The sequence below is a fragment of the Notolepis coatsorum genome (genome assembly GCF_963971535.1).
Source record: "Notolepis coatsorum genome assembly, chromosome: 6".
NCBI lineage: Eukaryota > Metazoa > Chordata > Actinopteri > Aulopiformes > Paralepididae > Notolepis > Notolepis coatsorum.
In genome coordinates, this window is record NC_140170.1 from 70550397 (window position 1) to 70578349 (window position 27953).

General features: G+C 46.2%; 1 protein-coding gene across 1 annotated transcript; it reads right to left on the reverse strand.

Annotated features, from left to right (window-relative positions):
* Positions 1–4496: 4496 nt before the first annotated feature.
* On the reverse strand, positions 4497–27289 carry LOC311230827 (acidic mammalian chitinase-like; the record flags this gene model as incomplete). Its single annotated transcript, XM_084317212.1, has 11 exons — positions 4497–4726; positions 4858–4996; positions 6066–6182; positions 16423–16608; positions 18248–18371; positions 19184–19308; positions 19478–19643; positions 19758–19814; positions 20086–20290; positions 26433–26462; positions 27265–27289. The coding sequence occupies 11 exons, from the start codon at positions 27287–27289 to the stop codon at positions 4497–4499; spliced, it is 1404 nt and encodes a 467-aa protein (XP_084173338.1).
* Positions 27290–27953: the final 664 nt, after the last annotated feature.

Genomic DNA, 27953 nt, shown 5'->3' on the forward strand with positions numbered 1-27953 from the left:
GGCGGCTTTGATCTCAGGCAGTGGGCCAGCAGCGACCCGCAAGTATTGCGCAGCCTCTCCCCCGAGGACAAGGCAGCAAGCAGCGAGACCTGGATGGCGACCATCCCAGGAGAAGCCCAAGAAATGACATTAGGACTAGTCTGGCGCTTCAAAACAGACTCGCTCCATTATAAACACACACCCCTGACCAAGGAGCAGGGAAGGTCGACTGCACTACCGACCACCAGACGGAGTGTATACAGAACACTCGCCAGACAATATGACCCGTTGGGATGTATTCTACCTTACACCACCAGGGCAAAGATGATTGTAAGAGCGTTATGGGACAAGGACCAGGGCTGGGACGACCCCATACCCGAACACCTTGCATCCACATGGAGAGAGTGGGAGACGGAACTCAGCTCACTCCCAGGTGTCAACATACGCCGCAGCTACTTCCCACCCACAGTGAGGTCGGAGACGTGCCAGATGGACCTGCACGTCTTCAGCGACGCCTCCGAAGTAGCCTACGGTTCGGTGGCCTACTTGCGTGCCCGAGAAGAGGGAGGAGAAATACATACTGCTTTCATCCTGGCTCGCTCAAGAATAGCCCCACGAAAGCAACAATCTATCCCGCGTCTAGAGCTCTGCGCAGCCCTAGCAGGAGCGCAACTCGCCACGTTAATCCAACGTGAACTCACCATTCCGGTGCAAAGAACAATCTTGTGGTCAGACTCCACGACAGTACTCACATGGATCCGGTCTGATTCGTGCAGATACAAGGTCTTCATGGGAGTCAGAGTCACAGAGATTCAAGATTTAACAGAAGTAGCAAGCTGGAGGTATGTGGACACAAAACACAACCCAGCTGACGTCATCACCTGGGGAATGTCCCTGGATGACCTCACCCGTCACAACCTATACAGTGACGGGCCAGAGTTCCTAAAGCTCCCGGAAGAAGAGTGGCCTACACCCACCCCACGGGAAGCGAGTAAAGAGGAGGCCGAAAACAAGAAATCTATGTTCTGTAGATTGAACACACTCGTCTCCACAGACCCCGACATAGACGATTGCCTCACCCTAGAGAGTGCGCAGCTAAAGACATTCCTGTGGCACCACCCAGAGGTTCAGATCACTACTGACATTACAGCAGCTGACTACGAAGAAGCAGAACTTCTTCTACTACAACGAGCCCAGAGAGACTCGTTCCCCGATGAGCTAGACTGTCTACAGGGAGCAAAGCCCGTCCCATCAGACAGCAGACTGCTCCACCTAGCCCCCGAGAGCGACGCCCATGGTCTCATCAGAGTGGGTGGTCGTCTGCGGAGAGCTCCAGACTTACCGGATGACATCAAGTACCCGATAGTCTTAAACAGCCGACACAAGGTCACAGAGCTGATCATAAAGAAATACGACGAGGATGTGCATCACGCCGGGGCAGAGAGAGTCTTCGCGGAGATCAGACGTCGTTATTGGATACTGCAAGGGAGAGAAGCAGTGCGGCGCTTCCAGCGAACCTGTCTAGACTGTCGTAAGTGGCGAGCGCAGCCCAGTATACCCCGGATGGCTGACCTACCTCCCTGTCGCCTCCGACTCGGCGACAAGCCTTTTCACTCCACCGGTATGGACTGTTTCGGCCCGCTGTATATAAAGAAAGGAAGAGGAACCGAGAAGCGGTGGGGTATTGTATTCAAATGCATGACCACCCGAGCGATGCATATAGAACTCCTTCCAACCATGAGCACAGACTCATTCCTTATGGCCTTCCGAAGATTCATATCGCGGAAAGGCAAACCGTCTATATTATTGTCTGATCACGGGACAAACTTCAAAGGCGGAGAAAGAGAGCTGAGAGAGAGCTTCCAAGCTATGGGCCCAGAACTTAAGACCCACCTCGCTCCATCCCAGATTGACTTCCAGTTTAATCCCCCGAACGCACCTCACTTCGGTGGAACTTGGGAACGAGAAGTACGTTCAATAAAGACAGCCCTGTACGCCGTGCTTGGGGCCCAGACCGTGGCGGAAGAAGTCCTAATGACAGTCCTCACGGAGATCGAGGGAGTATTGAACTCAAAGCCCCTCGGTTACGTCTCAAGTGATGTAGCAGATGTCGACCCAGTCACCCCCAACACACTCTTGATGGGGCGGCTGGACCCCGCGCTACCACAGACAATGTACAGGCCTGAAGAAGCGAACGGCCGAAGAATGTGGAGGTACAGTCAAGTATTGGCTGACAAGTTTTGGAACAGCTTCCTACTCCACTATCTACCGTCTCTACAGACCCGCCAGAAATGGGTGAAAGAGAGAGACAATTTGACAGAAGGGACAGTCGTCATGATTATCGACCAGTCACTACCCCGAGCTATGTGGCCGGCTGGCCGCGTAAGCAAAGTGATCACCGGTGCCGACGGAAAGGTCAGAGCAGCCGAAGTGCTCGTCCAAGGACGGATCTACACCCGACCCGTGGCGAGGCTAATAGAACTGCCAAGGCTCCCCGATACTATCGATGACGACCATGACCCCATGACTTTGTGAACTGCCCGACCCCTCACAACAGACATTGAGTAGTGGACAGTGCGGTTAATCTGTCTCTGCTTAGCTAATTAGGTGGGACTAATTAGGAGGCGGCTGTTACAAAGGATCAGATTAAACCGAATATATATATTTATTGATTGATATATATTGCATAGTATTTGTATATCGTTTGATATCCCTTGTATATTCCTTGTACATATACACGGAATGTCCCTTTAGCCTAGTACAGACCATAATATTTCATTCTCCTATTGGACAGCGGTCCACCGGCGCCAGGGCCGTGCCTCCAGAGTCAGGTTCAAAGCCACCGTCAAGACATGTCTGTACATGCCCGGCCTTGCCCAGGAATACGAGACAGAAATGAGGTTGGCACTAGATTGTTCGCCGTGCATATAAATATGGCGCAGGTGAATACAGAAGTAGAGTTACCCAATAAGTTGAAGCCTCACCCACGATACTCCGTGCGGTGAAGTATGGCCTGTTTGGCCCCAAATAGAGCATTGAGACCGCGTGCAAATTAATAACTGAATTGTCAGAGTTTGGCGCTATACCGTCGAGTGCGACATATTTCTATTAAGTCAGTAATAGTCTATTTGTGTATAGTGTATCGTGCGGTTAAAGTTCTACAGTGACCAGCATCACCAACGCTTCCTCGTATCAGCTAGAGTGCTTATCCAGGCTGGGCTGCTTTCATGGCGCTTTCACCCGAGGAGACCTAGACGAGAACCGTGTGGACATGTACACTGGATTAATCTACCCGACGACTACATAGCCCTTTGCGGCTGGATTATATTTGTTTTGGTCCTGTGATTTATGGAGCGGAGAATCGCCGACGCCTACACGTGTGGGATTTACCCAGTGAGGAGCCAGGTCGAGTCTGCGCCTCAGAGAGCCTGAGGCCGGCTAGCTTTCTTCACTGTGGAGCTACAGTCTACGGAGAACAGCTGTATTCGTCTGTGGATCAAGAGACTATTGCACCGTCTCCTGTACTTGGAGTCTCCTTAGTCATCGTTGACCAGACTCTCTACTACCGACAGATCCTCTACCCCTGCTGGCTTACAACCGGGGGGACCCTTCCAGTATCTCCCGCTATATATTACTAGTGTACCATAGATATAATTCCCTAAGATTCAGGTTGTATAATTACCTCCTGCGTAACCAGAGAATGGACATTCATTATTGATTTGCCTACGCACATTCCTTTGCCTTATAAGCGCATCCAAAGTAAAATAGAGAAGTATATTATGTACCTTTTGCTGCAATAAATACTTAATTACCACTTTGTGTGGAACCGATTCATTGTGGGAAGTGTTCATCATATTTATATATCATGTACTGTATGGCCAGTAATTAAAGTACATGAAGCGGTAGTGGTTTAATGATACCATACTTATCAATACAGTCAGGGAATTGTACCCCTCAGTTACACTGGTCATGTTTACTACTGTCACGGTCCTACATGCATTAACTTATGGGGTGATAATTACAATGACGATGATTGGTGTTGACCACATCTCTGATAATCTCAAAGTTCTGCTACAATAAAGAACTTCTTGGTACCTCTTTAGTCTACGGTGACATTATTGACACCAACTGTAAATAGAGCTGATCAATAGAAGACACAGGAGACTCGTTTAAATCATGTATTTATTTGGAAAATATCGGTGATGTTACTTTCTATGGAACTCTAATTACATGGGTCATACCATCATGGTCTTTAGGGATGCACCGATGTTAACCAATATTACAGATGTTGATATGATCTGTATACATAAAACAAATTTATATAATAATCGAATTATGTACATACTGGAACAATGTTAGTCATTGTCTCATGCAAGTAACATTACCCAAACAAACTCATACAAACACACAATGGCAGCTAGACAGAGAAATAATACATGTCCCACACAGATCCCAGACCAGCCCCTAACTGAAGAAGGTAGGGGGAACAATTCTATAGAACTGGAACCAAGTCCTTTTTAAGCCCAGTTGCAGCACTTGCAGCTGACGTCGAAGACCAGGCCGGCAGCACAGTGCTGGTCGTAGGTCTGTCCCCGGGAGCACTGGTAGAAGTGGTTCTTGTTGGTGAGGTCAGGGTAGAGTCCGTCAGACTTGCCAGCGCAGAAGCCAGTTCCACCACTTCCACCACCACCACCACCACCTGGCTGGGTGGGGATGACAACAGGTGGCAGGGGTCGTGCTGTGCAGTCTAGGTGAGATGGAAGAAAAGAGAAGAGATATCAAGAGAGCGAATTGTGTCTGAAGGGATGTGTGTGTCTCTTATGTGTGTGTGTGTGTGTGTGTGTGTGTGAGTGTGTGTGTAGTATGTGTCTGTCTTACCGCCGCCAATTCCCAGGCCGGTCTTGATGGTGTTGATCAGAGGATATTTCCCCTGGCCACAGAAGGTGCCGCTGAAGTCATCCATGTCCAGACTCCAGACCATGGCTCCTCCAAAACCACTCTTCTTCAGCCAGTCAATCTGTAGAGAGACACACACGGGTTAAACTGGGACTGTAGAGACACAGAGTGGTTAAACTGAGACTGTAGAGAGACAGAGTGGATAAACTGGGACTGTAGAGACACACAGTGGTTAAACTGAGACTAGAGAGACACACAGTGGTTAAACTGGGACTGTAGAGACACACAGTGGTTAAACTGGGACTGTAGAGACATAGAGTGGTTAAACTGAGACTGTAGAGAGACAGAGTTGTTAAACTGAGACTGTAGAGACACAGAGTGGTTAAACTGAGACTGTAGAGCAGCGGTCGGGAACCTATGGCTCGCGAGCCATATATGGCTCTTCCGGTGACGGCATATGGCTCCCAGACAATTTAGAAAAAAACAATAATAATAATAAAAAAATTATTTAATTTTAAAATAGTTGTGATATTTCTTAATAATACTGTGTCATTTTAAAGTAAACAGAAATTAGTTTTGAAGATACATTTCACGGGTCGGGTCGGGAACCAATGGCTCGCGAGCATGTCCGGGTCATTGTAAAGGTGGAAAGTCTTGCGCGACAGCGAGCAGAGCTGGACAGAAATGAAAAATCTTCAACCTGAAGACCAGCTGATTCTTAAAACTTGGAACGAGCTTCCTGTGACATACCACACAATGCAGCGTGAGTATTGCCGTATTGACCATGTTTGGCTCTACATATGCATGTGAGCAGTCATTCTCGCATATGAGGAACATTAAGACCAACCTACGCTGACGTTCGCCTGCATGAAGCTCAACCTCACCACGTATGAACCAGACTACAAAGCCATCAGCAAAACCATGCAGCACTAGAAGTCGCATTAAAAGTAAGACATATTTAATTTATTATATGTTAAAAATACTATATGGCTCTCAATGAAATATATTTAGAAATATTTGGCTTTTATGGCTCTCCCAGTCAAAAAGGTTCCTGACCCCTGCTGTAGAGACACAGTGGTTAAACTGAGACTGTAGAGAGACAGAGTTGTTAAACTGGTCATAAAGCACAGCGACCAAATACAAGATTAGTGATACATGCAACACATCTGAACAATCGCATATAAACAGACCTTGATGTTGAAACTCTTGATGTTGTCATATCCGACCCAGACCTCACTGGTGAAGGCATAGGGCACCTGCTGAGGGGCGTCCCAGGCCTCAGTGGCTGTCTTCAGGAAGGTGCAGATCTGAGGGGAGAGGGGGCAGAGATTTAGGTCTCTTTCTCACACATGCACACACACACACACATCAAACAAATACACATATTAACAGTAAAGAGACATGTGTAACTGAGGGGTACAATTCCCTGACTGTATTGTTAAGTATGGTATTAAACCACTACCTCTTGTACTTTAACTTCTGGCCATCCAGTACATGATATAGATATGATGAACACTTTCCCACCTGATGAAACGAAGTCCACACAAATGTACAAATCGAATATTTAATATAGCAAAAGGTATATACAACGTTCACTTGTTTACACTTATGATTTGAAATGCACTTGTATGGCAAATGAGTATTCGTAGGTAAATCAACATTGAATGTCCAATCTTTGTCACGCAGGGAGTAAGTATACAACCCGGTTCTTTAGGAACTATAGCGATGGTACTTAAATGATTATAGCTGGATACACTAAGGGGGGGGGGGGGGGGGTCCCGCTGGTTGTAAGACAGTAGGAGGGGGGGGTTAGAGAAGCCGCTGGCGGTATCCCATCTGGCCGACGATTTCTTGGGAGAATTCAAAGTCTTGAACACGGTGCCCACAGAACCTCGGTCCGCAGATGAATACAGCTGGACCCTCTGGTGGACGGTAGCTGCCGGTCCACAACGGAGAGACGTGAGGCGACCTCACTGGTGTAGAGCGCCGTCTCACCTGGAGTCCTCTCCGGGGGGTAGTTCCAACACTCCGCAGTGTTGGCCGTTATCCATGGAATAATCAAAGCACCCAAAGCATAATCCAAGCCGTGGAAGGCTCGCCGTCGTCCGGGTAGAGTAATCCAATGTACAGGTCCAGTCGCCCTGGCCCGGAGCTCCTCGGATGCAAGCACCACTAGTGGTCTGCCCAGCCTGGTTAAGACTCCAGATAAGGTCAGGAACGATGGGGGTACTGATAACTTTATAACTCTAACCGAACGATGCACCTATACATAATAGACTATTATTAGCTTAATAGAATACGTCCAACTCGACGGTATAGTGCCAAACTATGACAATTCAACTATTAATCCACACGATATCTCAATGCCTATTCTGAGGCCAAGTAGGCCTTACTGCACCACACGTGCGTCGTGGGTGAGGCTTCGCGTCTGTTACTCGGTTGGAGGGTAAAGAACTAATGGACTAAAAGAAAGTTCTACTTTACTTGCGCCATATATATATGCGCTGTGAACAAATAGTACCATTCGTATTTCGCCAGACGTATTCCTACGCGGAACCGGGCTTGCCACGACATGTTGGGCGGCACGATTGAACTTGAACCTAGGGGTATGGCTGCTGGCGCCAGGTTCTCGTCCAATGGTAGAATGAAACTATTATGGGCTGTTTAGTAGACTAAAGGGATATTCAGTGCATATTGTACAAGGAATATACAGGGGATATCAAACGATATACAAATACTATTAAATATATATAAATAAATATATATATTCGGTTTAATCTGATCCTTCACAACAACCGCCCCTAATTAGTCCCACCTAATTAGCTAAGCAGAGACAGATTAACCGCACTGTCTACCACTCAAGGTCCGCTGTAAGGGTCAGTCAACTCACAAAGTCATGGGGTCATGGTCATCATCGATAGTGTCTGGGAGTCGGGGCAGTTCTATTAGCCTCGCCACGGGTCGTGTGTAAGTGCGCCCTTGGACGAGTACTTCAGCTGCTCGGACCTTGCCATCGGCACCGGTGATCACCTTGCTTACGCGGCCAGCCGGCCACATAGCTCTGGGTAGTGACTGGTCGATAATCATGACGACTGTTCCTTCTGTCAAATTGTCTCTCTCTTTTACCCACTTCTGGCGGGTCTGCAGAGACGGCAGGTAGTGGAGTAGGAAGCTGCTCCAAAACTTGTCAGCTAGTACTTGACTGTACCTCCACATTCTTCGGCCGTTCGCTTCTTCAGGCCTGTACATTGTCTGGGGTAGCGCGGGGTCCAGCCGCCCAATTAAGAGTGTGTTGGGGGTGACTGGGTCGACATCTGCTACATCACTGGAGACGTAACCGAGGGGTTTTGAGTTCAATACTCCCTCGATCTCCGTGAGGACTGTCATTAGGACTTCCTCCGCCACAGTCTGGGCCCCAAGCACGGCGTACAGGGCTGTCTTTATAGAACGTACTTCTCGTTCCCAGGTTCCACCGAAGTGGGGTGCGTTCGGGGGATTAAACTGGAAGTCAATTTGGGATGGAGCGAGGTGGGTCTTAAGTTCTGGGCCCATAGCTTGGAAGCTCTCTCTCAGCTCTCTTTCTCCGCCTTTGAAGTTTGTCCCGTGATCAGACAACAATGTAGACGGTTTTCCTTTCCGTGATGTGAATCTTCGGAAGGCCATAAGGAATGAGTCTGTGCTCATGGTCGGAAGGAGCTCGATATGTATCGCTCTGGTGGTCATGCATTTGAATACAATACCCCACCGCTTCTCGGTTCCTCTTCCTCTCTTTATATACAACGGGCCAAAACAGTCCATGCCTGTGGAGTGGAATGGCTTGTCGCCGAGTCGGAGGCGACAGGGGGGTAAGTCAGCCATCCGCGGTATGCTGGGCTGCGCGCGCCACTTTCGGCAGTCTAGACAGGTTCGCTGGAAGCGTCGCACCGCTTCTCTTACTTGAAGTATCCAATAGCGACGTCTGATCTCCGCGAAGACTCTCTCTGCTCCTGCGTGGTGTACATCCTTGTCGTATTTCTTTATGATCAGCTCTGTGACCTTGTGTCGGCTGTTCAAGACTATCGGGTACTTAATGTCATCCGGTAGATCGGGGGCTCTCCGCAGGCGACCACCCACTCTGATGAGATTATGGGCGTCACTCTCGGGTGCCAGGTGGAGCAGTCTGCTGTCTGATGAGACGGGCTTTCCTCCCTGTAGACAGTCTAGCTCATCGGGGAACGAGTCTCTCTGGGCTCGTTGTAGTAGAAGAAGTTCTGCTTCTTCGTAGTCAGCTGCTGAAATGTCAGTGGTGGACTGAATCTCTGGGTGGTGCCACAGGAATGTCTTTTGCTGCGCACTCTCTAGGGTAATGCAGTCATCTATGTTGGGGTCTGTGGAGGCGACTGTGCTCAGTCCACAGAACATAGGTTTCTTGTTCTCAGCCTCCTCGTTACTTGCTTCCCGTGGGGTGGGCGTAGGCCACTCTTCTTCGGGGAGCTTGAGGAATTCTGGTCCGTCACTGTAGATGTTGCGACGGGTGAGGTCATCCAGAGACATTCCCCGGGTGATGACGTCAGCTGGGTTGTGTTTGGTGTCCACATACCGCCAGCTCGCTGCTTCTGTTAACTCTTGAATCTCGGTGACTCTGACTCCCACGAAGACTTTGTATCTGCATGAATCAGACTTGATCCATGTGAGTACTGTCGTGGAATCTGACCACAAGATTGTTCTGTGCACCGGAATGGTGAGTTCACGGTGGATTAACGTGGCTAGATGCGCTCCTGCTAGGGCTGCGCAGAGCTCTAGACGCGGGATAGATTGTTGCTTTCGTGGGGCTATTCTTGAGCGAGCCAGGATGAAAGCAGTGTGTATCTTTCCTCCTTTCTCTTGGGCACGCAAGTAGGCCACCGATCCATAGGCTACTTCGGAGGCGTCGCTGAAGACGTGTAGATCAATCTTGCATGTCTCTGGCCTCACTGTGGATGGGAAGTAGCTGCGGCGTATATTGACGCCTGGGAGTGAGCGGAGTTCCGTCTCCCACTCTCTCCATGTTGAGGCAAGGTGTGCGGGTATTGGGTCGTCCCAGCCCTGGTCCTTGTCCCATAGTGCTCGTACAATCATCTTTGCCCTGGTGGTGTAAGGTAGAATACATCCCAACGGGTCATATTGTCTGGCGAGTGTTCTGTACACACTCCGTCTGGTGGTCGGCGTCGCCGCCGACCCTCCCCGCTCTGGAGTCAGGGGTTTGTGTCTATAGTGGAGCGAGTCTGTTTTGAAGCGCCAGACTAGTCCTAGTGTCATTTCTTGGGCTTCTCCTGGGATGGTCGCCATCCAGGTCTCGCTGCTGGCAGCCTTGTCCGCGGGGGAGAGGCTGCGCAAATACGTGCGGGTCACTGCTGGCCCACTGCCTGAGATCAAAGCCACCTTTGATCAGGGAGGCGCGTAGCTTGATTAGGAGAGCCTCGGCTTCTTCTTGAGTCGAAACGCTTTGTAAACAGTTGTCCACGTAGAAACTGTTCTTCACACTGTGTCGGACCTCTTCATCTGCTGCTGGGTCCTCTGCGACGTGTTTCTGTAGTGCAAATGTAGCACAGCACGGGCTGCATGTGGTTCCGAAGGGGAGTACTTCCCACTGGTAGATGGCTGGGTTCTCATCTCCGATCCTCTCTCTCCATAGGAACCGCAGCAGGGGCTTGTCCTCCTCCACTAGTCTCACCTGCAGGAACATCCCTTTGATATCCCCGCTGATAGCCACCTTGTCCTGGCGGAAGCGCAGTAGCACGCCTAGTAGGGAGGGGCCGAGTGTGGGGCCGGGCAAGAGCTCTTTATTCAGATTTTGGGATCCGATCTGGTAGCTGCAGTTAAACACAATGCGATCCTTGCCGTTGTGATGGACCTTGTGATGCGGCACGTACCATGATTCGGACGTCTGATCGGCCTCTTTAATGTCAATCTTTGTTCCGTGTCCCGCTGTGATTAGCTTCTCAATCTCAGCGCGGTACACACGCTCTTGAGCGGGGTCTTTGGCTAGGCGCCGCTCTGTGTTCAATAGATAGCGCTCCGTGGCGTCTTTCTTTGCGTGAAAGGTGGGCATTCCCTCTCACCTCAGGAGTGGAGTTGCGTATCTCATCACTCCGCCGACTGTGACTCTCTTTGTCCCTTGCTCGAGTAGGTTGATGGCGTAAATGTCTTCTTTAGAACGAATATCTTTCTTTTCGTTCTTAAAGGGCATTGTCTCTAGTGTCCATAGCCTCTCGACATGCTGCAGGAGAGTGGTGTCTTCTTCTGTCGTTCTGGAGTGGAGGCAGCTAGTGGCTGCTGTTCGGTTGAGAGATTTAGCGAGGGGGCCTTGTAGGGTCCACCCTAGGCGGGTCTCGACTGCTGCAGGACAGCCTCGGGGTCCTGTATGGACCCGGTCAATCGGGACTATGAGTTCTGCATGGTCGGAGCCTATCAGCAGGGTCGGGGTAGCGCCGTCTATGAGCGGGATAGGTAGTTGTCGCAGGTGCACATATTTATCCATCAACTTGGCGATAGGGTAGGTGTACTGCGATAGTCCTATTTCTTGGCTGGTGAAAGCATTTGTAATCCTATACCGTCGCTCTGGCTGCCCGTTTGCTGCGATAGTGAAGGAGACATTCTCGCCCTTTATCGTCTTTAAATCTCTTCTTATTGTCCGAATCGTCATTTCGTTCTCGCTCCCCCGCAGTCCCAGCTGGGCCGCAACGGACGCGAGCAGAAGGGTCTTCTCTGACCCATCATCAAGGACGGCGTAGGTGTCCATGACTTTATCTTGGTAGCTCAATGTCACACGGACTACCTTTAAGAGCACTTGGGCGCCGCTGCTGCTGGCGGGGTCAATGTACATGACACTTGCCTTGGTGCCGCTCGATGGTGCAGGTGAAGGCCGTCTTCTGTTACTGTCGTGTAGTATATCTAGATGGGCTCCGTCGCACCGACTGCACCTTTTCTTTAGGCGGCATTCGGCTGCCATGTGTGGTCGCGCACATCGGTAACAGCGCCTGTTGGACTTTATCCATTGACTCACTTCTTCTGTATTCATCTTTGTGAACAGGTCACATTGTGACAGCCAGTGTTCTTTCTCACAGTAGGGACACACCATCTTCCACTTCTCCTTTCTCGAGGGGGTACTGTGGCTCTTACTGCTCGGTACTGACTCTGATTGGTGCATGACAGTCACCGATCTTCTTCCATCATTTATTCTCCTGGGTCCCTCTCTGGAGCTTGGCGTGCTCCGCCCGAACGTATCCAGTCGTAAGCTGCTGACTTCTCTCGCCAGGAAGTCGGCTAGATCAAGGAGGGATGGTTCGGGGCCGTTGGGATCCCGGTAGTCTCTCTGCCGCCTAAAACGCTCTTGTCTTGCGGGTGGCAGCTTCTCCAAAATCCTCTCGACGTTAGAGTTGGCGTATAGCTCATGCATGCCCTTTTCCCGTTGCGCTCCCAGCATCCCTACCAGGGACTGCACTTTGATTGACAGGTCTTCTAATGAGCGATTGTCTGTTGCTGGGGGTAGGCGATCAATATGCCTTATCTCTTGGATTACGTAATCCCATATACGTCCATATCTCTGGTCCAGCGCCGCCAGGGCTGCTGTGTATGGGGTCGTAGAGGTGGCATAGGCCAGCGCTATATTGTGCGCTCGCGGTACTTTCAGGTGCTTCAGTAATATTGCATACTTGTGGCGTTCATCAGCGACATCCACCATCATTGTCTCTAAGCACATCCGGAGCTCCGTGTACTGTGCTCGATTCTCATAGGTGAAGTCTGGAAATGACGGCGTGGTAATGTATGACGCCGTGGATGGCTGATACATCGGCGAGCGTTGGGGGAGAGACCTCCTAGGCGAGTCCCCTCTTGCGCCTCTCTGTGGGCTGGTACCGACAGGGTACCATGGCCCGCTGGTCCAGGTGCTATTCCTCGGGGCTGGTCGTGCGTCGTGCTCACCCGTGAATAGAGTCGGGGGTCTGTAGCGCAGCGCCGCGGGGGTATAGCCTGGGCTGTACTGGACCTCCTGGTCCGGTGGAGTACTGTGCTGTCGTCGGGCTTGGTTCTCCTCCTCTCCCTCTTCTTCCTCTATCAGGTCTTCCAGATCCTGTAATCGTTTATTTAGCTTCTCCGCAGTGTATGCCGCTCCTTCCTTGTAGCTGGGTCTCGCTTGGACCGGTCTGGGAAGGGGGTCTGCGGGGGGTATAGGCTTGGTCTGTTGATCAAGTTCAGGGTCGCTTGCTCGGTTAGGAGACGCTGCCCTTGACTGTTGTCTCGACGAGTTCCTTGAACCCCTGGCGGAGGGAGAGGGTGTTGCCTTGCGGATCAGCTGCTCCATTAGCTGCGCTTGTAACTTGTCGCGCTCGACTTCGCGCTTGGTGAGATCTGCTTCTCTTTGGGCACCGGCAGCGGCGCGCTGGGCGTCGGCCCGGTCTCTTGCCATATTCTCTTCCGTCTGAAGGCGTCTCATCTCCAGGCGTGTGCGCTCTTCTTCGCTCCGTTGCTGTGCTTGGAGTCGGTCGCGTTCGCCCTGAAGTCGGTCGCGTTCGGTAGAGGCTGTCAGGCTGACGAGGAACGCCTGTTGTAGCATCCTCTCCGCTTCGCTGGGGGAAGGCGGTTGTGGAGGTGAGCCGCTCCTGGGTGAGCCGCTCCTGGGTGTACTCGTTGGGGAGTCCTGGAGCTCTATTTCCTCGGCGCTCTCCTCCTCTTCTTCCGTGCAGAGTTCTCTCTCTGTAGGGTTGTCTTCCTCCCGGGGCTGGTCGGGGACTACTTCTTCGGTATTGGCGGGGGGTAAAGGCATGTCAGCTCCCTCCTGGTCCCCACCGTGAGCTTGGTCAGTTACATTAGGACCTACTAGGGCCTCTGTGGTCGGGGAAACCTGGTCGTTAAGGTCAGACATAATTTTACTTTCTACTTTTACCGCGTTTACCGTTTGTCGGAGGCTAGGTAGTTGACTGACAGCGTAATCCTCTAAGTACTGAGGTGTCTGTCGTCTGCGCCGCGGGCGTTCTACGTTAGGAGGACCGTTTCGTGGAGTGTTCATCATAGGCCATTTTAATATTAATAACACTATATTAATATTACACTAGTTACCCTCCGGCTCGAAGGACCAATTGTAACTGAGGGGTACAATTCCCTGACTGTATTGTTAAGTATGGTATTAAACCACTACCTCTTGTACTTTAACTTCTGGCCATCCAGTACATGATATAGATATGATGAACACTTTCCCACCTGATGAAACGAAGTCCACACAAATGTACAAATCGAATATTTAATATAGCAAAAGGTATATACAACGTTCACTTGTTTACACTTATGATTTGAAATGCACTTGTATGGCAAATGAGTATTCGTAGGTAAATCAACATTGAATGTCCAATCTTTGTCACGCAGGGAGTAAGTATACAACCCGGTTCTTTAGGAACTATAGCGATGGTACTTAAATGATTATAGCTGGATACACTAAGGGGGGGGGGGGGTCCCGCTGGTTGTAAGACAGTAGGAGGGGGGGGTTAGAGAAGCCGCTGGCGGTATCCCATCTGGCCGACGATTTCTTGGGAGAATTCAAAGTCTTGAACACGGTGCCCACAGAACCTCGGTCCGCAGATGAATACAGCTGGACCCTCTGGTGGACGGTAGCTGCCGGTCCACAACGGAGAGACGTGAGGCGACCTCACTGGTGTAGAGCGCCGTCTCACCTGGAGTCCTCTCCGGGGGGTAGTTCCAACACTCCGCAGTGTTGGCCGTTATCCATGGAATAATCAAAGCACCCAAAGCATAATCCAAGCCGTGGAAGGCTTGCCGTCGTCCGGGTAGAGTAATCCAATGTACAGGTCCAGTCGCCCTGGCCCGGAGCTCCTCGGATGCAAGCACCACTAGTGGTCTGCCCAGCCTGGTTAAGACTCCAGATAACATCAGGAACGATGGGGGTACTGATAACTTTATAACTCTAACCGAACGATGCACCTATACATAATAGACTATTATTAGCTTAATAGAATACGTCCAACTCGACGGTATAGTGCCAAACTATGACAATTCAACTATTAATCCACACGATATCTCAATGCCTATTCTGAGGCCAAGTAGGCCTTACTGCACCACACGTGCGTCGTGGGTGAGGCTTCGCGTCTGTTACTTGGTTGGAGGGTAAAGAACTAATGGACTAAAAGAAAGTTTTACTTTACTTGCGCCATATATATATGCGCTGTGAACAAATAGTACCATTCGTATTTCGCCAGACGTATTCCTACGCGGAACCGGGCTTGCCACGACATGTTGGGCGGCACGATTGAACTTGAACCTAGGGGTATGGCTGCTGGCGCCAGGTTCTCGTCCAATGGTAGAATGAAACTATTATGGGCTGTTTAGTAGACTAAAGGGATATTCAGTGCATATTGTACAAGGAATATACAGGGGATATCAAACGATATACAAATACTATTAAATATATATATATAAATAAATATATATATTCGGTTTAATCTGATCCTTCACAACAACATGAGAATGGCTCAATGGGCAGAGCATGGCACTAACACTACCAAGGATAGAGGTTCAATTCCCACTGGGAGTCTGAAGAAGTGTGGTGTGTTTGAAATGTCACTATTCTGTTGTGTGAATAAATTCCTTGCGTCTGGAGATTTCAGTGTACAGACTCTATAGTTCCCTGTTGCGCACTCATGCTCGTTCCACCACCTTAAGATCATTGGATGTGTGTTTTTTTTTGTTTTATAGTCAATTGACCTGTCTCATCATATCTCACCTCATAGTAGGACAACAAGTCTCAAGCCTCATCTAATCTCACCTCATAGTAGGCCAACATGTCTCAAGACTCATCTAATCTCACCTCATAGTAGGCCAACATGTCTCAAGACTCATCTTATCTCACCTCATAGTAGGCCAACATGTCTCAAGCCTCATCTAATCTCACCTCATAGTAGGACAATATGTATCAAGCCTCATCTAATCTCACCTCATAGTAGGACACCATGTCTCAAGCCTCATCTTATCTCACCTCATAGTAGGACACCATGTCTCAAGACTCATCTTATCTCACCTCATAGTAGGACAACATGTCTCAAGCCTCATCTTATCTCACCTCATAGTAGGACAACATGTCTCAAGCCTCATCTTATCTCACCTCATAGTAGGCCAACATGTCTCAAGCCTTATCTTATCTCACCTCATAGTAGGACAACATGTCTCAAGCCTCATCTTATCTCACCTCATAGTAGGACAACATGTCTCAAGCCTCATCTTATCTCACCTCATAGTAGGCCAACATGTCTCAAGCCTCATCTTATCTCACCTCATAGTAGGACAACATGTCTCAAGCCTCTCTTATCTCACCTCATAGTAGGACAACATGTCTCAAGCCTCATCTTATCTCACCTCATAGTAGGACAACATGTCTCAAGCCTCATCTAATCTCACCTCATAGTAGGACACCATGTCTCAAGCCTCATCTTATCTCACCTCATAGTAGGACACCATGTCTCAAGCCTCATCTTATCTCACCTCATAGTAGGACACCATGTCTCAAGCCTCATCTTATCTCACCTCATAGTAGGCCAAAAAGCCAGTCTGACGGGTGAAGGGACCGGCAGGTCCAGCTCCATTGTTGGGAGCTCCCACAGCTGTGTTAGAGGAGGAGGCCAGCTTGAAGTTGTGTCCATAGGTGGCCATACCAACCAGCAGCTTCTCAGCTGGGGCACCGTTGCTCTTCCAGTAGTTCATAGCATAGTCCTAAGGAGAGGGAACCAGGCGCTATGAGAAGAATTATCACAAAAAGTTAAAACAAAAATCTGTAAAAAAGTGTTTCATTTACTTTCATTCAGCCATTACTACCACAGCTATATACAATAAGAAATTAACTAAACATTATAATAATAATAATAATAATAATAATAATAATAATAATAATAATAATAATAATAATAATAATAATAATAATAATAATAATAATAATAATAATAATAATAATTATAATTATAATAATAATAATAATAATAATAATAATAATAATAATAATATCTTAAATTTATATAGCGCCTTTCAGGTGTAGCTACAACCTGCATTGGAACCAAGGCTAAGAGCAACAGGGATGATGAGGAACAAACACCAACAATCACCGCTTGTCACCACTTGCTACAAAACAGAGAAAACACTGAATAATCTCAGTGCAGAGACATATCAACACAGTACAATGACAGCGGAACATCACATACACAGTGCACTTTCATATTAACTTGTCATTCAGTGCTATTACAGTGATATTCATTACATCCAGTGATATGGACCTGTTCTCAAACCCCGCTCTCTTTTTCTTGATCCTCCGATCACAGCGGTTGCTTCCCGGAGATTGGAGGATCAAGGAAAGAGGGCAGGGTCATAGGCGGCGGGTTACTAAGGCTAGGCGAGGCTATGCCTTACCCAAATCGTTATGCTGGGAATCTTGAAATGTATATAATATATGCACAGGCTGCTGGCTATTGTGTGTGTCTTGTGTTGCAGCCGGCTGGCCGAGGTGTCAACGACGAAGGTGTCAATCGGTGGCAGCGTTTAACATTCCAGGTACAGGCAGTAACCAATCACACATAGGCTCAGGTTAAATAATGTAGCCAATCACATCATTCACATGATCATCCTGATCCCGCAGGCCGAGTAAAGCAAACATCTGCGTTCCGAATTTCAGCCCGCCGATCGCTTTGTAGCGAACACCAGCGCACTATTTTGAGTCAAATTTCTAAAAGCAAAATGGATATACGGTATTTTTCCAAGGCATAAACAAAGTAATTTAGAAGCTGCACCGGGCTGGCCCTGGGCATAACTACCGATCACCTGAGGCTGTATGTTGTTTTATCTTGGCAAACAAGGGCTTGCTCTAAGAGGACATGATGAGAGTCCGAGTTCATCAAATCGTGGAAACTTTTTAGAGCTACTGTATGTACATTGTTTTCAAAGCATGATGAGATCTAAATTACGAAAAACGTTCCCTTCATTGCAACTTGTGATTCAAGTTGTGAACGGTCTTTCTCACCAAGACGAAACGTCGCATTTATCTGCATTAAGGTAAGACAATGGTTAATATATTATTGGATGCCTTCATTTGAACACTTAATTTGCACTATATGAAATGAGTGGGGCTCGCTGTAATAGCCTAGTAGTGTGTGTGCGTATATGAAATCAGAACCTGGACAGCATCATTTGCGTGCAACCAAAAAAAAAAGGAAACATTTTGCCATTCTAATAATAGCCTTCCCTAATGTCAAGCTCACCCGCCGCCTATGGGCAGGGTTTGAGATAGGTCAATCAAGTTGCCCTGATTAACAGCATCTGCTAAATGCCTAAAATATGATCATAGTAAATGAATCCTCCAGCTCACCATGTTGAAGTAGATGAGGTCTCCCTTGTCGGCGGGGCCTTTGTACAGAGGGCTGTTCTCTCCAACCACGCGTTCCCAGGAGCCGTGGAAGTCGTAGGTCATCACGTGGAAGTAATCCAGCAGGCTGGTGACAACAACACATGGGGATAATTTCATTTTTATTCTTTTTTTCATGTATCTAAAAAGAATTTGCACCAAATCCATTACAAATAAAAGACAACAGACCCAGTTGGTGTGAAAATATGCCGACAAACATTAAATATCTTTGGAACCGTTTGTGTTCAATTGTATCTGGATCGCAAGATTAACTTCTCTCTGTCAAAACTGAAAGTGTATCTCACCGTCACATAAAGGCTGGCTGGCAGTGCGCATAGAATAAGGCATAGATTATTGAAATTCGTTTTCCTCTAACAAACGCATCTATTTCTATATTTCCTATAATTTCTCTATCTACTCGTGGTTAGCTTACTGGGGGTTGGAAACTCAAGATTAGCCGCCTGCAGATGGCAGGGAGAGGTGCCGGGGTGTGACGTATATTTGAGTTGATGAAATATTAAACACTTTTTTATTTCAGTGTCACAGTATCACCTCAATCTCCAAAATAAGAGGGAGCCACTGCAAAGGGGCTGAAGAGCCGCAGGTTTCCGACCCCTGCCCTATCCCCACTCAATTCCAACCCACACATCAGACCAAAACAAAACAGTTAAACAATGTGTAATACCCAGCTGGGCTCCTTTGTCTAGAGGCTGCTGTTTGATGGCATTACAGATTTGATCTTTAAATCTAAAGTGTGTGTCTTTGATAACCGTATGCGTGTGCTTGTGTACGTAATATTTGTATGTGTGCATGTCTGTGTGTGTGTGTGTGTTTGTATGGGCATGTGAAAACGTGGGAGTGCATGAGAGCAGGTGTGCATGTGCACGTATGTGTACTAACGCTCCAATCTCAGCAATCTGGTATCCAGTCTCAATGGTTCCCTTTCCAGCGGAGACGGCAGCCGTCAGCATCAGACGAGGACGGTTGGTGCTCTTGCCCTCCGCCTCAAAGGCCGTCAGCAGCTCCTACAAGAGGGATAGGAGGATGAAGGAGGAGGAGGAGGTGTAGATACATTGTATTGTTGCATTATATTCAGATATATTCATATATCCTAAGGGTGCTATTATAATAATAATGATAATAATAATATAATAACAATATCATATAATATTATATGGATTAAAGCAGACAGACCTGACACAGGACAGTGTAGCGCGCCTTGTCCACAAGTGGGGAACCACGAGACCCGGGGTACTCCCAGTCAATATCCAGACCATCAAACCCGTATTGGCGCAGGAACTTGATCACACTGGTGGTGAAGGTCTGGCGGTTAGCGGCACTGGCCACCATGGCTGTGAACCTGAGGAGAGAGACAATAACAATCAGCATCTTAACTGAGGAGAGAGACAATAACAATCGGCATCTTAACAAGGGACTCAAGGTCCTGGCATCATTGATCCTATTGGATACTCACTTGGCAGTGCCAAAGTTCCATCCTCCAATAGCCAGCAGAGTCTTCAGGTTGGCGTTGCTGAAAGCAGAGGAAAGCGTACTTTGATTTAGTGCTCTCGCCTCATTTTACAGGCATGATTCATGTACTTTTGTGTCTATGCCTCTGTGTGTATCCTGCTGGATTCACACTATCAGGCTAGTGTTTCAATGGAAGCATTAATCAATGGTCATGGTGCTATCATCACGTTCCTCAGAAGTGTCATACTGTAACTCAGTACAACAGAAAGCAGATCGTTTTTTTGTCAGTGTATATATATATATAGTATGTGCATGTACATGTATGTACTAACTCTTTCTTGAGGGCCTGGAACTCAGCATAGAGCTTCTCGTCGTTCCACTCGTAGGTCGAGATCTCGTTGTTGTTGTTCATCACGGAGAAGGCATAGATGAGGTGGTCACAGAGACACGGGTCCACGTTGGCAGGGAAGTACTTTCCTGCTCCGGGACGGTACTGTCCCCAGTTGGTGAAGTAGCAGGAGAGCACGTATGATGACCCTGTGGGAGGTGAGGTACAGGTACAGGTACAGCTACAGTTACAGGTACAGGTACAGGTACAGGTACAGGTACAGCTACAGGTGAAGGTACAGGTACAGGTACAGGTACAGGTTGGAGGATATTGTGCTATTCTGCCATCGTCGTGACATATTGTGTTTGTTAATCATTCTTTCTGTATCTGCATTTAAAGTTTCCAGGTCGTTATGTGTCGAGTGAGGTTCATGATCCTCAGACCCAGGGAACCACTTCAGAACATAGAAGATGTATATATTACATTATATACTGTATTTTACTGTATATTACCTAGCTGTTACATTACTGTATTATACTGTATCTTACCTAACTGTTACATTATATACTGTATTATACTGTATCTTACCTAGCTGTTACATTACTGTATTATACTGTATCTTATCTAGCTGTTACATTATATACTGTATTATACTTTATCTTACCTAAATGTTACATTATATACTGTATTATACTGTATCGTACCTAACTGTTACATTATATACTGTATTATACTGTATCTTATCTAACTGTTACATTATATACTGTATAATACTGTATCGTACCTAACTGTTACATTATATACTGCATTATACTGTATCTTATCTAACTGTTACATTATATACTGTATTATACTGTATCTTACCTAGCTTTTACATTATATACTGTATTATACTGTATCTTACCTAACTGTGACATTATATACTGTATTATACTGTATCTTACCTAGCTGTTACATTATATACTGTATTATACTGTATCTTACCTAACTGTTACATTATATACTGTATTATACTGTATCTGATGGATGTCCGGCTTCAACATGGACGGTCGCATTTTACGTAGCTCCCGTAACCAACGCAACAGAGCAACAACAAAAAAGTACTTTGCGCATTTTCTACTTTCCCTCCTGTGGATTATGGATTTGTACCTGAATTCACAACTCAAGCAGCAACTCCAGACAGAAGTGGAGGGTAGCGAAAACGTAAAACAGCAGTCCCATTGCGACTTCTATTTGTTAACGGGCTCGGAGAGGAAACATCCAGCCTTCGGAGCCACGACCATCCACACAGTACTTACTGCAAATCCGGAACGAAAGAAATTACCCCCGGCAGGCAAGTGTAATAAGAAATCAATGTTTTTATTATATCTGCTCATGTCGGGTGACATTCATCAGAACCCTGGTCCCGTAATGACACGGAACCAGAGACTACAGTCAAATCTGCTGACCCAAGAAGCAGCAGCCAGCACAACAGATCAACGGCTACCCACACATACTGCGGCTAACGACATGATCAACGGCAACATTCCTCCTCTGCCACCTCTGCAAAAGAACCCACAAGAGGCCACAGCGAGAGGGAAGGAACCGGGGTTCACAACCGAGGCGCCCAGCACGTCGCGGGGACAAAACAGCGAGGCATCGCTCCTCACACCGGCGCCGGAGATCAACAGCATCCACGCAATTGACGCTTCAGCCAGCAGTTGCACCAGCCGACCAGCAAGCGGCGACATACCCTCACAGAAGCCCCAGCGGACTCGGCGAGTGGCTAAAGGGAGAGCGGCGCGGAACATCAAGGTCACCAAGGACCCGACGGTTAGCTTGGCTGGCCCCGCCAAGGCCGCCATGCCAGCTAGTCTACCCGGGCCGAGGCCAGGACAAAAGGCACCCCCCCTCCCCCACAATGGAGTACAATCAGACATATCTGTAATCAACCAGCCCCCCCCCCCCTCATCGTGGGCTTTCACACAAAGGAATACAGACTCCAGCAAAGGACAAAGCATCACCCCCTCCCCCCCTCACCACCCACGGCACAAACAGCAACAACGCCCCCCCTCCCCCCACCACAGGACAGGACACAATTGAACAGAGTTACCTCAACTGTGATGACGTCAATCATATTACAAGCAAAAATGGACTTCACATATTTCATCTAAATACAAATAGCCTGAGACCTAAACTGGCTGAAATCAAACAGTTGTTTTTAAACGGTAAGGCTAACATATTGTGTTTCACAGAAACAAAATTAGACTCATCTGTACAGGATCCAGAGATTGAAATTGAAAACTACTCAATAGTCAGGAGGGATAGGAACCAGTATGGAGGTGGCGTCTGTGTGTATATACACAAGGATACCAAATACATCAACCGTACTGACCTTAACCATGATGAAATTGAAACTGTTTGGATTGAAATCTTATTAGACAGGGCGAAACCAGTACTAGTAGGCACAATCTATAGACCACCAGAACAGAGTGGCTTTTATGACACACTTGATGGGTGTTTAGCTGGGGTGGAGGGGGTAGAAAAAATTCTTATTGGGGACTGGAACACGGATATGCTGCGTAAATCAGCACCCGTCTTCAAGGCCTTCAGTAGATTTTCTGACCTGCACGGTTTCAGCCAGCTAATCACACAACCCACAAGGGTATGCGATTCGACACAAACCACCATTGACCTCATTTTGACCTCTGACAAGTCCATGATCTCCAGTAAAGGGGTGATAGCATGCGGGTTAAGTGATCATTATATGATTTTCTGTACCCGCAAAAAGCTAAAACAGAAGGCCGGCTGTCACAAAACAGTCACATCTAGAGACCTCAAAACTTACTCTAGAGAGGCCTTTAACCTAGAACTGGGGAGCTTGGACTGGTCAGATGAGCTCAGTGGTACACAGGTTGAAGAAACATGGCTTGGATTCAAAACCAAATTCACAGCAATACTCAACAACATGGCACCGATAAGAACCACCAGGGTTAAAAATCGCGCTGAGGCATGGATGCACACTGAAATACTGGCCGCTATGAAAACCAGAGACAAAAAATGCTCTGAACTTCATAAAAGTCAGACAAAGCTTTCTAAAAGCTCAAACAGTGAACTCCAAGCCCACGTGGTTGAACTAAAAATCCAAAGAAACAGACTAAGAAATGACGTAAACACCATGATCAGAACCGCAAAAAGAAATTTCATCAACGACAAAACTGAGGAAAACAAAAACAAACCCCGCGAACTTTGGAAATTACTCAATAATCAACTAGGCTGCAGTAAAAAACTTAAAACCAGATTCTCAAACATAAACATAAAGACGGACAACACGCTCATCACAGACAAGCTGGATGTAGCCAATTACTTAAACATCTTCTTCACAAACATAGCCACAACACTGGTAAACAAACTACCCTCCCACTCAGGGCATTATGGGGTAGAACACATAGTAGCATACTACAAAAACCTAGGGGTCCACAAAGACGACTTCAAACTTGAAATGGTAACAACCGATGAGGTACTCAAAAAATTGAGCGCCCTCCAACCTAACAAGGCCACTGGCCATGACAACATCCCCTCCAAATTCCTCAGAGACGCAGCAGCCGCCATCACCCCAGTCATCACACACATAATAAACCTCTCTATAAGACAGGGGCACGTCCCCAAGGACTTCAAAATTGCGAGAGTGACCCCTCTACACAAAAAGGGCAGCAAATTAGACCCAGGCAACTACCGCCCTGTTTCTATTCTTACCTCCATCTCGAAAGTCATGGAGAAAATAGTCTACGAACAGGTCGAAAAGTACCTGGCGGAAAAAAACCTAATCTACGAATTCCAATCTGGCTTCAGAACGTCCCACTCCACTGACACATGCCTCCTCTATTTGAACGACCACATCAAACAAGAGGTGGACGCTGGCAAATACTGCGGCATGGTCATGCTGGACCTACAAAAGGCCTTCAACACTGTCAATCACTCCATTCTAATGGACAAGCTAAAAGCAATTGGTTTTGATAGCCTATCAGTGAGCTGGATGCAATCCTACCTGGAGGGGAGAGAACAGATGGTAGAGGTAAATGGTACTCTATCCCCCCCCCTCACAGTGAGCTGTGGTGTTCCACAAGGAAGCATACTAGGACCGCTACTCTTCCTAATTTATGCAAATGACATGTCGTCAGCCTGTGACTGCAACTTGTTCCTGTTTGCGGACGACTCAGCCCTGCTGGTCTCTGACAAGAACAAATTGCAGGTTGAAAAAACCCTCAGCTCGGAACTAGGCAAAATCTGCATATGGCTCGCTGATAACAAACTATCATTACACATGGGCAAAACAGAGTCCATTCTCTTCGGTTCAAATAACAAACTCAGCAAGACCGACGGATTCTCAGTTACAGTGGGTGACAATATTGTCACAAGGAAAGACGAAATTACCTACCTGGGTTCCATCCTAGAGGCAAATCTTTCCTGTGACAAAATGGCATCCAATGTAATAAAAAAAGTCAACCAACGAACTAGATTCTTGTACCGGATCTCCTCTCTGGTAAACAAGAATACCCTGAAGACTCTGGCAGGAGCACTCATTCAAGGGTACTATGACTATGCGTGCACCTCATGGTACCAAAGCACCTCAAAGGCGCTTAAAACAAAATTACAAACATCACAAAACAAACTGGTCAGACTACTACTTGACCTGAACCCCAGAACCCACCTCACCCCTGCCCACTTTGCCAACCTAGGATGGCTTAGAGTAGACGACAGAGTACAGCAACTTGCAATGGGCCTGGTCTACAAGATACACTATACGACCGGGGTGCCCATGTACATGTCAAAATACTTCCCAAAGGTCAGTGAATACCACAACCACTACACCAGAGGAAGCTCAACAAATCATGTTAAACCCAGATTCGGCTCAAACAAGGGACTAAACACGTTTCGCAATTATGCCACAACAATGTGGAACGCCCTACCCAAAGCTGTAAAGGAATGTGAATCCCTGCCCACATTCAAAACCGCCCTTAAAGGGCACCTACGGGAGGCTGCAATTCGAAACTGGCCACCGTAAATGCCCAAAACCCCCACCACCTCCTAATAGACAGTCTCCTCCCCACCGCATGTATATATTCCCTCCCCGCCGTATGTATATTTCCCTCCCACCCACCCACCCCCTCCTAATGTACAGTCCCCTCCCCATCATATGTATATACTCTGTCAGGATCTAGGGGTAACAGTACTGTATATTTGAATACCGCCTATGTCACAAATGTATCAGTACTAAATACCTATATGTCCCTATGCCATAAATGTCATGTATGTTGTGTATGTCATAAATGTCTATATGAATTGAAAATGGGGGACCCTGATGGAAACAAGACAAACATCTTTCTCAGGTCTGCATCCCCTTAACAATTGTATGTATTGAGCCGTACTGTATTGTACCCATTCTGCAATCTGTTAAATAAAGTTTTCATTCATTCATTCATTCATCTTACCTAGCTGTTACATTATATACTGTATTATACTGTATCTTACCTAGCTGTTACATTATATACTGTATTATACTGTATCTTACCTAGCTGTGACATTATATACTTTATTATACTGTATCTTACCTAGCTGTTACATTATATACTGTATTATACTGTATCCCACCTAGCTGTTACATTATATACTTTATTATACTGTATCTTACCTAGCTGTTACATTATATACTGTATTATACTGTATCCCATCTAGCTGTTACATTATATACTGTATTATACTGTATCTTACCTAGCTGTTACATTATATACTGTATTATACTGTATCTTACCTAGCTGTTACATTATATACTGTATTAGACTGTATCCCACCTAGCTGTTACATTATATACTTTATTATACTGTATCTTACCTAGCTGTTACATTATATACTGTATTATACTGTATCCCACCTAGCTGTTACATTATATACTGTATTATACTGTATCTTACCTAGCTGTTACATTATATACTGTATTATACTGTATCTTACCTAGCTGTTACATTATATACTGTATTATACTGTATCTTACCTAGCTGTTACATTATATACTGAATTATACTGTATCTTACCTAGCTGTTACATTATGTACTGTATTATACTGTATCCCACCTAGCTGTTACATTATATACTGTATTATACTGTATCTTACCTAGCTGTTACATTATATACTGTATTATACTGTATCTTACCTAGCTGTTACATTATATACTGTATTATACTGTATCTTACCTAGCTGTTACATTATATACTGTATTATACTGTATCTTACCTAGCTGTTACATTATATACTGTATTATACTGTATCTTACCTAGCTGTTACATTATATACTGTATTATACTGTATCTTACCGAGCTGCACGTGCAGCAGGAGAGCCAGACCTGCAGAGAGGAAGGGATTGAGAAGGAAAGAGAGACAGAGACAATTAGAAGTAGAATTACATTTGTACACATACCAGGAATTTGTCCTCTGCATTCAACCCATCCTAACTGTAGGTAGATTCCCAAAAATATACAACAAACGCAGGAGAACATTCATATTGATTGCTCCTATCCTCGAACTTAAGCCCAAAAGAGGGACCAAATTCCACCTGTGCATGTCTTCTTTTATATATTTATTCTTAGCGTGTGTATATATATATATATATATATATATATATATATATATATATATATATATATATATATATATATATATATATATATATATATATATATCCTCTGTCCGTATATACCTGCATATAATAATTTTTACATATCTGTAGATATTATATCTATATCTATACAGTGTACATCACCTACTCTTACTAGTTACGCTGCTGACCAGTATGACTTACTATCTACCATACTGTCTTTATACTTGTATCACTGTACATATTAATACTCAAACTCTGTACATACATCTGATTAGCACTATTACTCGGTAGTAGCTTATACTCATTTATATATTTTATACCCAGTTTAACCACCTGTACAGTACTATTGCACTTTATTGTTACATTTGCACTCTGGTTGGATGACAAACCTCTTTTCGTGTGCTGTACTTATGCTGTATAATGACAATACATTTTAATCGAATCTAATCTAAGTATGTTTAGTTTGAATATAAAAAAAAAACAGTACCTAGAAATACCTACATATTTAAAATGCAAAAAGAAGGATGAGAAGCAACTTCTCAACTTACAAACGAAGATGAGGAATTTACCCATGGTGCCTCTCTACAACCATCTGAAGGTCTGCGGCCCCTTATATACTCGCCTGGTCCGTCTCCATATCTGTAGGCCATGTTTGATCTGGCCGATTAAATCCATATAACTCCATATAAAGCAGTAAGCCTGACTCACTTGTTCTGACCAAGACCTGGATATTCCATTGACATTGCTGAAAGCACTGATAAACTTGAAATGCCCTTTGATAAAGATTTGCGTGTATGATTGTACATTCACATTTACAGTCAATATTCAGTCATTTAGCTGACGCTTTTATCCAAAGTGACTTACAAGTTATGTACAAGTCAGCAGGAAGGGTACAACTCTGGCAGCTAAGGCTACGTTTTTAATTTAATTTCATTTAATTTCATTTAAAAACTTTATTTAAACTTGAAAGGCAACTAAGGTTTCCCTCATGTACAGTCACATCGAGTGTACGTACAGAAATAAGAACACAAAAAAGCACATTAAATCACACCATAAAATCATAACAATAAGATAACAAGACGAGGCAAAAAGCAAACATAACAAATATATTAAAACACGTAGAACTTGATTGACAAAGGTTGGAGATCAAGGTTTTAAACTCTGCAACAGAGGGGAGAATCTCAAGCTTTAAGGACAGTTGGAGTTCATTCCATGAGCTAGAAGGGCATCATAGCAA